The sequence below is a fragment of the Enhydra lutris genome, unplaced genomic scaffold (genome assembly GCF_002288905.1).
Source record: "Enhydra lutris kenyoni isolate GAN:26980312 unplaced genomic scaffold, ASM228890v2 scaffoldscaffold45, whole genome shotgun sequence".
NCBI classification, from domain to species: domain Eukaryota; kingdom Metazoa; phylum Chordata; class Mammalia; order Carnivora; family Mustelidae; genus Enhydra; species Enhydra lutris.
This window is the reverse complement of record NW_019154129.1, coordinates 7,414,711-7,427,031: the sequence shown is the minus strand read 5'-3', so window position 1 is coordinate 7,427,031 and position 12,321 is coordinate 7,414,711. Positions and strand designations below refer to the sequence as shown.

Genomic DNA, 12,321 nt, shown 5'->3' with positions numbered 1-12,321 from the left:
AGGAAAGGTAAAAACATGGAGACAGTAAAAAGATCAAATACTTCCAGGGCTGATGAGTAGGGATGAATAGGCAGAGCACAGGAATTTTAGGGCAGTGAAACTATTCTGGATGATACCGTAATGATGGATATGTATCATTACATATTGTCAAAATGCATGGAATGTACACCACTAAGAGTGAACTGTGTTGTAGACTATGGACTTCGATCGTGATAATGATGTGTCAGTGTAGATTTATCCTTTATAACAAGCATACCACCGTGCTATAGGATTTTGGTGGGGAGGTGTGGGTGGGAAGGCTGGTTAGGGATAGTAAGTATATGGGCAAGTTCATTATTAGTGTCACTTCACCGAAATCATTCTGTACATTTAATGCAGTCTCAATCAAACTCCTGGCAGCCTTTTTTTATAGAAAATAACAAGCTGATTGAAAACTTAAGTGAAATGCAAAAGACCTAGAAGATGAATGCAGTTTTAGAAGAACAAAGTTGGAAGACACACATTACCTAAGTTTAAGAGTTCTATAAAGTTATAGTAATTAAGACAATGGTGTTGTCTTAGGATAGGCCCATAAATTGGTGGCCAGATTAGAGACTATTATATATCGTCTGTTGGTTTTCAGCAAAGAGGCCAAGGTAATTTATTGGAGAAAAGACCATCAACAACTATTACAGGAATAGCCAGAGGGGAAAAGCAAACCTGCCCTCTTCACCTCACACCATATACAAAAATAATTTGAAATGGAACACAGACCTAAATGCAAAAGCTGAAAATTAAAATAATCTATAAAAAAGTGGTATAACTGTGCATAGAAAATTCATTTAGACATTTTATGGGCTCAAAGAAATGTGTGTCAAGATCTTAAGAAAGATTTTGATGTAAATGTCAAACTCATGAAAGAGGAGTCAAGGTCAAGTGGGAACAATAACCATGATGAGTGTCATTTACCATCTTTTTCAGTTTAGTCAATGTATGGTCAATTTTTCTACTACAGTGATTAATGTAGAATCGTGGCAGGACTAATTTTTTTTTTTAAGATTTTATTTATTTATTTATTTGACAGAGATCACAAGTAGGCAGAGAGGCAGGCAGAGAGTGAGAGGGAAGTAGGCTCCCTGCTGAGCAGAGAGCCCGATGCGGGGCTCGATCCCAGGACCCTGGGATCGTGACTTGAGCCGAAGGCAGAGGCTTTAACCCACTGAGCCACCCAGGCACCCCGAGGACTAATTTCTTAATAGCCTTATTTGTTACAGTCCTATATCCGTAAGAGTCCAAGTGTCTTACTGGTATTTTATTCAGTTATACTTTTCATTTTCATCAAGGCGAGTATATGTTCTAGAGTGACATTTATATATTGTATATTTATGTATATTGTATACTTATAGGTTATATATTTGGATTCATTGTAAATGGGTCTTTGGTAAGTTTTAAGGATCCATTACTGGGTCAGAGAATTCTAACCATTGATTGCATGTTTCAGCCTGGTAATGCATATTTAGTTTATTTTTGTTTTTAATTTTCTTTATCATTTTAGTAACAATGATGATGTTATGTTGATTTCTGTGGAAAGTCCTAATTTGACAACTCCAAATACATCAAATCCAACAGGTATCTTAAGTTGATTAAAATATGATCTATGAAATTAGAAAGCCTCAAATCAGTATTTGTATTAAAATGGAGAATTGAATATTATCATTCAATAAAATAAAAATTTTAATTCTACTTTCAGAAATGTTTCTATATCCATAATTAATATTATCTGAATAAATAAATGATTTCTTAATTTAACTGAAGTTTCTTTTTAACCTCGTGATTTTATTTTATTTATTTAATTTATGGCCTTTTGTTTGTTTTCAGTGTTTAATGGATTTGTAAGTTACAAAACTACTTAACCTTTTATATATTTCATTACATGAAATATTTGTTTGCCCTGGCATGTGTTGGTGGTAGTGATTTGGTTTTTGTTTTTTTTGTTTCATCTTAAGATTTAAAGTTTGGCTATTCTTTAGCATCTTTGATTTTTTGAACTTTTTGGGTTTTTTAGTTGTTCCTCTTTAGAGTTTCTGTCTTATTCAACTTAGGTAAAATCTTTACCCTCAGATCTCAAGTAAAGTTCCTTTCTCTTGAAATGGCTATCTTCTTGGCCTGTAAGTTCTCATTCAAAGCTCCCCATTTCCTGTTCATGTTTTACATTTTAGTGTATTTGCATCTTGATTTCGGAAAGCTTTGCCTCCACTTACACAGCCACTCAGTTGCCCCCAGAGCTCAGACTGTTCAGATTGTGAATCAGATATTTACAAGGGACAGTAAGCATTTATCTGAGGTTTTCTCCTGTTCTGAATTGAATGCTCCTCAGTCATCTCCAGAGTCTGGGTTAGAGGTACTGTGAATAAAGAATATGTACATTTATTTCCAAGTCTGTTTCCTCAAATGCCATATCTATTTACAGATGGATTTTCAAAAAAGAGTTACTAATAGTTGTAAAGTTACAGAAGGACAAAATCTTTTGAACCCAAATTAGATTTTTTTTATTATTTGAATTGGTTCCTCGGTCTTTGGAATGGGTTATGTCAATTGAGTTCCTTTTTTGTGATTATGTTATAAACGGTTAATGAGCATCGTCATTGTGTTGAGCACTCATATGTTACAAAGTTCATAAATATCTAATAGTTTAATACATTTGTCAAATGTTGGTATTTTTTTTCAGATACTGGAAAAAACACATCAGGAAATTCTAGTACTTCACCTGGTGCTAAAACAGATGTTACAGTAAGTAATAAATTTTGTCTCTCAATGTTGTTCATCTGAGTATGTTAGTTCTGTGAACTTAGTGTTGCTGCCTGGTGGGGGTGGGGGGGTGACTTAGTTTTGTCATTCATTCTCTGTAACATTAATGCCTGATTAGTTAGCATACCCAGATTTCCAGTCTAGCTTAAATATTAAAACAGTTAGGGACAAACATATTTCACAATCCTACTTATTTACCAAACTAACTCGGACTTTGCTTAGTCATATTCTCAGAAACCATATAGTATTTCCTCAGCCCCTCACTCCTAATAATAGAGTTCAATTAAGCTATAGCGTTTTCTTTTTTAAAAATATTTTCTGCAGGGCGCCTGGGTGACTCAGTGGGTTAAGCCTCTGCCTTTGGCTCAGGTCCTGATCCCGGGGTCCTGGGATTGAGCCCCGCATCGGGCTCTCTGCTCAGTGGGGAGCCTGCTTCCTCCTCTCTCTCTGCCTGCCTCTCTGCCTACTTGTGATCTCTGTCAAATAAATAAATACAATCTTTAAAAAGAATATTTTCTGCTATGGAGGCAAATCTTTGTTTTCTAACAATTTTTCAGGCTGTAGAGAAGAAGAAATTCGATTCTGTGATTGATCTGACGAAAGAAGCCCTATCAAACTGCAACACAGGTAAAGGATTTGTCTTTCCCCTTTTTTTTTTTTAACATATAATTTGCCCCAGGGGTACAGGTCTGTGAATCAGTAGGCTTACACATTTCACAGCACTCACCATAGCACATACCCTTCCCAATGTCCATAACCCAGCCACCCTGTCCCTGCCCCCCCACCCTTTCCTTTTTAAGAAAGAGGGAAAAGAACAGTCCAGAAAGCGTTTGACCCATTTATAAAGTCTGTTTTAGTGTGTTAGTGTGTATATATAGCTCAATGCAATTTTATCATGTATTCATGTAATGGTCACTACAATCAAATCACAATTATGCGTGGGTGTCATGTGATGATATAGTATGTATCTTTTTGAGACTGACTTCTTTTACTTAGCATGATTCCCCTGCGGGTCATCACAGCTGCCTATCAGTAGTATTGCTTTTTATGGTCGAGTGGTCTTCCATGATGCAGATGTATAATGGTTGATGTTTTCACTCACTGAAAGATAGCTGGGTTGTCTGGGACTATTACGAATCTCTTTTCCAGTACACACCTTTCTTCTTGGTATCAGTAGCCCTGTGAGAGGGTACTAGGGCAGAGCATGGAAATGTAGAGGAAGAATGACAGCAGTGCCCTCTTTCTCAGATTTAAACAGGAAGAAGTAAAATGTAGTCATCTGGGGCTAGTCATCAGTTACAAATAAGTTTCAACTCTTAATAACTGCACTTGAATGTTCTTGTTACTCTTTATAAAATCTGGGAATGTAACTTATTTAAGCATTAGAAAATTATGTACTATTTAAAAACGGGGAGTAGCATAGTAAATATATAGCCAGCTCCTTCTCCCCTTTCAACTGGGATCCAAACAAAGGTTAGAACCATTGGAATCTCCAGGTACCCCATGATAGAATTAAAAAGCCCTTCCATTTCCAGTTCCAAGATGAAGATTAGAAATATAAATTTGAAAGATGAATTGGGAACCTATAATAATCAGTTACTTTTTAATTAAGATTATTAAGTCATTTCTAAACTATAGGGTACAGGATTTGAGATACAGTAAAATAAAAAGAACACAGATTCATTCAGTGCTTTAGAAAGTAAGTCAGACCTCTAAGGTGGGGGGGCTTCAGTTTCAAATCTAGCAGTTGGACATATGGACCATGCTCATTTATGCTGCCAACTCATGATAATGTGAATCTGTTCATCTTGTAGAGTGTCCAGTTCTGAATAAAGGTATCAGGTCAAACCTGGACTGTTTCCCATTATTCCCAGCCTTAATGAATGGTATCACCAGCTCACCCAATTTCCCAAGCTAGACATGAGTCGCTTTTGACTTGGGTCTGCCTCATTCTACTGTGTCTCCCCAGGTATGTCTGATGACCCCACTCTTCATTCTTTCATATTCACTTCAGACTCTTAGGCTGGATTTTTCCTTCCAGGCTCCCCTTACCATTGGTATTTGGGGCACACCTGTATTATAGCTGTATGTCATTGCTCTGTCATTGTTTCTTTACATATCACTTCCTGAAAGGACTCCATTCTCTCCGGCCAGCGTCAGTGGCTTTATTAATCTGTAAGTCTCCATCCTCTTAGCACAATGCTTAACACATAGTATACATTCCCCCCCCAAAATACTGAATTAATGCATATTTTCCACTGAAGAGTTTTAAAGGAAATGTAAGTTCACATACTGTGAATGGGAGTATAAATCTTTCTGGGAGACCTTTTGTCAACATCAAAAGCTTTACAAATATGCAAGGCTTTGACCCCAAAATTCTGTGACTAGTAACCTAAAGAAACTAAAGTTAAGTATAGAGGGAAGTATGAAAATGCTCATGGCAGTGCTGTTTGTGAAAAATAAAAGTCTGGAAATCCTTAAATTTCTAGAAATAAAGGATTAATTGCGCAAATTAGATTCATAAAGTATAACAGTATTCAGCCATTAAAAAGAATGTAGTAGAAGTGTGTGCTGATGTAACGTCTTAGTAGTGTAATGAGAAACAGGTCATAAATGCATATAGAGAGAGTAGTGATGGAGTCAAGGGCCCAGGCTTAACTTTTAAAAAATTCCAGATACTGCAGTATAGGACTACAGTCCCTTAGAGAGGGGGATGAGTGAGATGAGCTGTACGGACTGCCCCAGCTTTCTTCCTAGACTGTGGTGCAGCACAGGAACTCCCAAGCAGAGGATGGCCGTCTTGCCATTCCAGGTGAGGAGACAAGAGACTCATTCAGAGAGGCTGAGGCCACCAGAATGAAGGGGAAGAATCTAGTGGCAGAATGAGGAAGCCACTCAGAGAAAGGGCTCCGGGACTCTAGCACAGAGTCCTCTTGAGTCCTTGCTGAAGTATTACGCCACACATACATAGAGTAAAACCCCATAAGCCTTGGCAAAGAATGACCAAAGAGCTTTATGCTCAGAGGTGGGAAATGTTTCAGTTCTGACCAGCTGCAGTGACAGCTGTAGTGACAGTTTCTTACGGACCATCTGGGTATAAACTCATCTTAGAACAGAGGCAGCTGTAAGCCTTACCCTAATAAAACTGAAAAGCTTTGAAAGGATTGAGCTGAACTACGTATAACTTGATAGCTTATCACACAAAGCCCACTGTGTTCTATCAAAAGAAGAGAATGGAATTCAACACACAACTATTTAAAATTTATGATACCCGGGGCACCTGGCTGGCTCAGTGGGTTAAGCCTCTGCCTTCGGCTCAGGTCATGATCTCAGGGTCCTGGGATCGAGCCCCGCCATCGGGCTCTCTGCTTGGCGGGGAGCCTGCTTCCCCCGTGCCCCAGCCTGCCTCTCTGCCTACTTGTGATCTCTCTCTGTCAAATAAATAAATAAAATCTTTTTTTAAAGTTTATAATATCCATCATCCAGTAAAAAAGAAATCATGAGAGATACAGAGACCAAAAAATGGAATCCATAACCAGGAGAAAAATCAGTCAATAGAAATAAACTTAGAAATGACAGAGATGACAGAATTAACAGACAAGGACTTTGAAGGAACTTACAGAAATATGCTCAAAGTGGGGCACCCAGCTGGTTTAATCAGAAGAGCATGCAAACTCTTGATCTTGAGGTCATGAGTTCGAGTCCCACACTGGGGGCAGAGATTGCATAATAAATTATTACATAATAAAATTTTTAAAGTTAAAAAAAAAGGAATATGCTCAAAGATAAGAAGTGAACAGGAAAGAATAATAGAAATTAAAGATACAAAATAGAACCAAATTTTAAAAAAGAGAACACTTAAAGTTCCATGGATGGAATACAAATTGCATATTATACAAAGAAGGAGAAAAAAATGGTACACTGGAGGAAACAGTACCTGACCCAATAGTCTGGAAAGAAACTACCCAAATTAAAGAAGGATTTAAAAGAGAAGGAAAAAAAAAAAAAGACTGGGAAAGAGGAATCAGATTTTCAATGAACTGTGAGATGATATCAAGTGGTCCGACATACACATATGGTCAGAAGTCTTCTAAATTTAATGAAACATACAAACCCACATAATTAAGAACTTCAGTAAATTCCAAGCAGGATAAATGCAAAGAAAACCGTATAGAGGTATACCATAATCCATTCCTGAAAACCAGTGATAAAAAGAAAAATCTTACAAGTGAACAGAAAACGAAACGTTTTTCAAGAAAAAAATGTTTTATATCATAAAATATAGAGAAGAACAAAGAATTCAGTTTTCTCAGTTGGAACTATGCAAACCAAATGTCAGTCAAATGACATCATTGAAAGGCTGGGGTAAAAAATTCCTTAACCTAAAATTCTATATCCACCAAGTATCATTCAAAAGTGGAAACAAAATTAAGACTTTTTCATATAAAAGTTGTTGTGGGCAAACCTTCATTATCAAAAAAGGGGGCCCTGGGTGGTGCCATTAGTTGAACATCCAGATAACTCTTTGCTATAGAAGACGTGGGGACAGCGAATATTTTACATAATCCAAGAGAAGCCACAAGAAAATTCAAAGAACAAATAAGGCTAATGGAGAACAGAGGCAAGATGGTAGATTTAAACCCAACTAAACTGATAATTAGAAAACCATAAATGGTCTAACATGAAAAAGCAGACATAGTTGGACTGGATAAAAAAACAAGACCAAATTATATGATAATTATATGATGCCCTTTAAGTATAAATATACGGGTAGGTTAAAATTAAAAGGAGGGAAGAGGACAACTACGCAAAAGCGCCCAAACACTAATCATGACAAAGCTGGAGTGACTGTATTATCATAAAACCCTTCAGAAGAAGGAACAGTACCAGAGGCAAAGAAGACCATTTCAGGTGGCCAAGAGACATATGAAAAAATGCTCCACATCACTCAGCATCAGGGAAATACAAATCAAAACCAAAATGAGATACTACGTCGCGCCGGTCAGAAAAGCTAAAATTAACAAGTTGGGAAACGAGATATTGGTGAGGATGCAAAGAAAGGGGAACCCTCTTACACTGTTGATGGAAATGCAAATTGCTGTGGCCACCCTGGAAAAAGTTTAAAATGGAGCTACCCTGCAACCCACCAATTGCACTGTGGGGTATTTATCCAAAGGAAACAAACATAGTGATTCGAAGGGGTGCATGCACAACAATGGTTATAGCAACAATGTCCACAGTAACCAACTATGCAAAGAGCTGAGATGTCCATCAACAGATGAATGGTAAAGAAGATGTGGTCTGTATCTATAATGGAATATTACTCAGCCATCAAAAAGAATGAAACCTTGCCATTTACAATGACGTGGATGGAACTTAGTATTATGTTAAGCGCAGTAAGTAAGAGAAAGACAAATACCATATGATCTCACTCATATGTGGAATTTAAGAAACAAAACAGATGAACAGAGGGGAAAGGAAGGAAAAATAAAATAAGAGTAAAATAGAGGAGGCAAGCCATAAAGATACTGAACTCTAGGGAAAAAACTGAGGGTTGCTGGAAGGGAGGTGGGTCGGGGGAAGGGATAACTGGGTGATGGGAATGGAGGAGGGCACGTGATGTGATGAGCACTGGATGTTACATGCAACTGATGAATGACTAAGTTCTACCTCTGAAATTAATAACAGAAAAACCTATTTCATAATGATAAAGAAGCCATTTCATCAGGAAGACCCAAGGAAACCTACATGTGTAGGCATGTTATTGTAGAATTTCAAAATTCCTGATGCAAAAACTGATAGGATGAAATGATTAAAAAATAAACATTTATAATTGGAGGTTCTGTCACTCCCTTCTTGGTAATGGATAGGGCATGTAGACAGAAACAGAAGGTGTAAAACCCGAGCAACACTACCTACCCAACAGAACCTAACTGACATTTTTTTTTTAAAAGATTTTTATTTATTTATTTGACAGACAGAGATCACAAGTAGGCAGAGAGGCAGGCAGAGAGAGAGAGAGGAGGAAGCAGGCTCCCTGCTGAGCAGAGAACCTGATGCGGGGTTCAATCCCAGGACCCTGGGATCAGGACCTGAGTTGAAGGCAGAGAGAGGCTTTAACCCACTGAGCCACCTAGGTGCCCCCCCTAATTGACATCTGTAGACTGCTCAACCCATAGTTCATATTTAATTACCACCTAAGGCGTAAACTAGTTTTGCTTAAAGGCTATGGAATTGATTACATTTCAGATAGATTTTACTTCTCAAATCTTGTGTTCACAGGAAGTTCAGCATCCGCCGTGGAGTCACCTGCAAAAGCTGCTTTGATGTCAAAGGAGACAACCCCCGTGGCACAAAATGCAGCCCAGGTATGGATCGGAGCCGCTCTGTCAAGGAATACGCATTCCAGATTGAGTGGACATACCCACTGTACTCGCACCGAAACACCTGGGTCACATTTCAGCTTGTACTTTTCCAAGATGTGCTATTGTGCCTCTGCTTACTTGTGGAACCAAAATAATTTAATTGAATTTTCCAGAAACTCTGGAGGTTAAATATGTATTTTTTTTTAACCCAACAAAAGATTTTTAAGAGTAATAGCCATGGTCAATGAGGGTGGAGGGAAATGGGTGTTGGACACTCACACTTTTCGTGCAAATTAGCACAACGTTTGGGGACACAAATGGAACGTTTGGAAATGATGGAATATTTATCCAGCATGTCTGGGACCTAACCCATTCTGGATCAGTGGTTCCAGAGCATGGAGATCTTAATGCCAAAAGAAGCTGATGGTTAAGAAGACTGGACCCAGCCCCACATAGTCTTGAATGTTCTCGTGATTCCGGTAAATGGGTCAGAGAACAGGCAGTGTATTTAGAACTGCAGTTGAGAACTTGAATCAAAAACGGCCAGTCCAGCTTGCTAAACTTTATAAATGTCTTTCTAGGTTCTTGAGTCCTTTGAGCACTTGCCACCTCTCCCAGAGCCGCCACCACTACTCCCTGAACTGGTAGACAAAATCCGGGACACGCTTCCTCCCCAGAAGCCCGAACTCAAAGTGAAACGGGTGCTGAGACCCAAGGGCATTGCCCTGACTTGGAACATCGCCAAAATCAACCCCAAATGTGCTCCCGTGGAAAGCTATCACCTCTTCCTCTGCCACGAGAACCCTAGCAATAAGTTGATTTGGAAGAAAATTGGAGAAATTAAAGCTCTACCCCTCCCCATGGCCTGTACTTTATCTCAGTTTTTAGCTTCCAACAAATATTATTTTACTGTCCAATCAAAAGACATTTTTGGGCGATATGGACCATTTTGTGATATAAAATCTATCCCTGGGTTTTCTGAAACCCTTACCTAAAAAAAAAAAGGCTTTGGTAATTACATGGTACCGCATTGTTTTGTTTTTTTCATGTTTGAGTTGTTGGTTTACGATGTTCCTCTAACACTGTTTGCCATCTTCAAGGGCCAGTCCAGATTGTGAACCCTTTGTATAGGGACCGTCCTCTTCCCTGTGTCGAAAGTGGCCTCTCGTTTCATGAGTTTCTGATTTGCACCCCGTAAGTACTTGCAGTGGGTATGTTCTACAACATACTGTTGCGGGGCAGTGCTGTGCACAGTACCGCTGCCCACGAACTCTGGCGTGTGAGCCGCCCCGGAGCCTCGGCGGGAAGTCCGCTGTCGGGCACCTGCGTCTGTGGTCAGTGCAAGATGGTGGAAAACCCGCTCTTCCGAGGCGGGCTCGTCTGTGGGGTTCATCTCCCCCAAGATCTTATGTAAATAAGTGTCTTCTCATTCTGTTCAAAATCTAAGGGCCATGAATTTGCCCTCTCCCTTGTTTTTCTTTTTTGGCTACCCAGTCACTTGGAAAACGAGTCTGGAGGTTTTCCCTAAATCTGTTTGTATATTTAGGTACATAATAAAATCAGTTAAACAGCATGTGCTGTGTACACAAAACCCGGAGTATGTCTTATAAAACCGTCATCCAACCCACTGTTTCAGCTCCAGACAACGGAGTTGCTTGCCGTAGGTTTAAGGCTTTCGTGTGTTGATTCTTCCGTGCTGCTCTGTTCTTCTCCTGGTGCCGCCGTTCCTCGGAGGAACAGAGCAGTAAAGGCCCCGAGAGCGGAGTCCCGGGCACACGTCTGCCTGCGGCGCACGGGACGGAAACTGTGGCTAGCCCGGCTCGCCTGGGAACTCAACGGGCCAGCAGACTGGGTGAGTGTGAGTCGGGCGGGGGGCTGCTGAGCAAAGGGAGTCACTGCTAGTGGGAGGGACATTCTGCTCCCTAGAGGCGGGCTTTGTGGGTCCGTGGTGAGAGTGCAGTCCTCGGAGGCTCCGAGATTGCAAAAATTGAACGAGGAGCGTTTTTCTTTGGCATTTTATGAATGCCTTCACAGCTTCAGTCCAAAGTAAAGCTATTACTTCTCAGTCTCCCGTGTCTTTCTAATACACTGCCCCTGGAAAAGCCAGACTCTGACTGAATGGATGAGACGAGCGGCCCTCCGTGAGGCCCGGTTTCCAGCTCAGAGCAATGGCGAGCCCCCTGCGGCTCAGGACAAGGGCTTCACTGGGGAGGCCACTGCACCCGCTGCGGGTGGGGGGGGGCAGACCAGATACTCAGGTGCATGCCAAGTGAAGCCCGAAGACTTGACACCTTAAACAAGATTTGGGTGTACATCACCAAAGTGAAACTCCGTCCCCAGCCGGCCCGCTTCTGGAATGGGGTGGGTGCACAGGTCTTAGGAGCTTTCAGGATACCAGGATGAGGGAGGAAGGCTGACAATAAGCATTGGGGCTGGTGCCTCGAGCAGCACTGTTTCTTGCCTTTTGCAAAGTGTAGGGGCGAGATCCTCAAGTGTTATCCCCTCGGTGGCACCAGCAGAGAGCCAGCCTAAGGACGACACAGATCTGGTACCTAATACGATCGCATCGTACACAAAGGGAAACGGATGCCCTAACTTTGGGCAGGAAGCGTGAAAGCACAGAGGTACTCGGTGCCTGTTTCTCGGTGGCCTTTGACTCAATGTGACCCTCATGCCCAAGCACATCTGGATTTCCTCCAGCAAGTGGAAATATCAGGTAGTTGCATCTCTCCCGACGGAACTCTCATATGAGGCCGAAAGACAGGAACTGATGGAATTGGGCTGGCTGCACGACAGTCCCAATTTCCCTCCATCCTCTGGATTTTTGTGGTAGTGGGTCAAGTGTAAAAGTGTCGATCTCTGAATTTCTGTCACCTCAGCTTTTGTAAAGATTGCAGTAAGGCCGATCTCAAGGGACACAGCTATGGTCTGCCGTTAGCAAGCCCTGGGCCAAGGACCCATCTGGAAGTTCTTTTCCTTTCTTCGAGAGAAGGAAGTAACATCTGATCTGTGAAGATAATATTTCTATACTCAAGAGTAATAGTTAAAAACTATTTCCAACCCAGTTCTCTCTCCCTGGATTAGTGTGTGCAGTTGGACAGGAGGCGTGGAACGGATTTAGCCAGGATAACACAAGAGGCAGAGGATACTTAATTTTTGCAATCGTGCG

General features: G+C 40.7%; 1 protein-coding gene across 2 annotated transcripts in view; it reads left to right on the top strand.

The window, feature by feature from the left end:
• The window catches only part of LOC111156234 (activating transcription factor 7 interacting protein 2), a 37,005-nt gene extending 26,858 nt beyond the window's left edge, over positions 1-10,147 (top strand). Inside the window, exons 6-10 of one of the 2 annotated variants that reach the window (XM_022516984.1) lie at positions 1,535-1,608; positions 2,708-2,769; positions 3,354-3,414; positions 9,070-9,155; positions 9,734-10,147. In XM_022516984.1, coding sequence (XP_022372692.1) covers positions 1,535-1,608; positions 2,708-2,769; positions 3,354-3,414; positions 9,070-9,155; positions 9,734-10,147 — 697 coding nt within the window. Of the gene's footprint in view, positions 1-1,534; positions 1,609-2,707; positions 2,770-3,353; positions 3,415-9,069; positions 9,156-9,733 lie in introns of those variants that run through there. The other variant, XM_022516985.1, reaches the window with a different exon arrangement.
• The last annotated feature ends 2,174 nt before the right edge of the window (positions 10,148-12,321 follow it).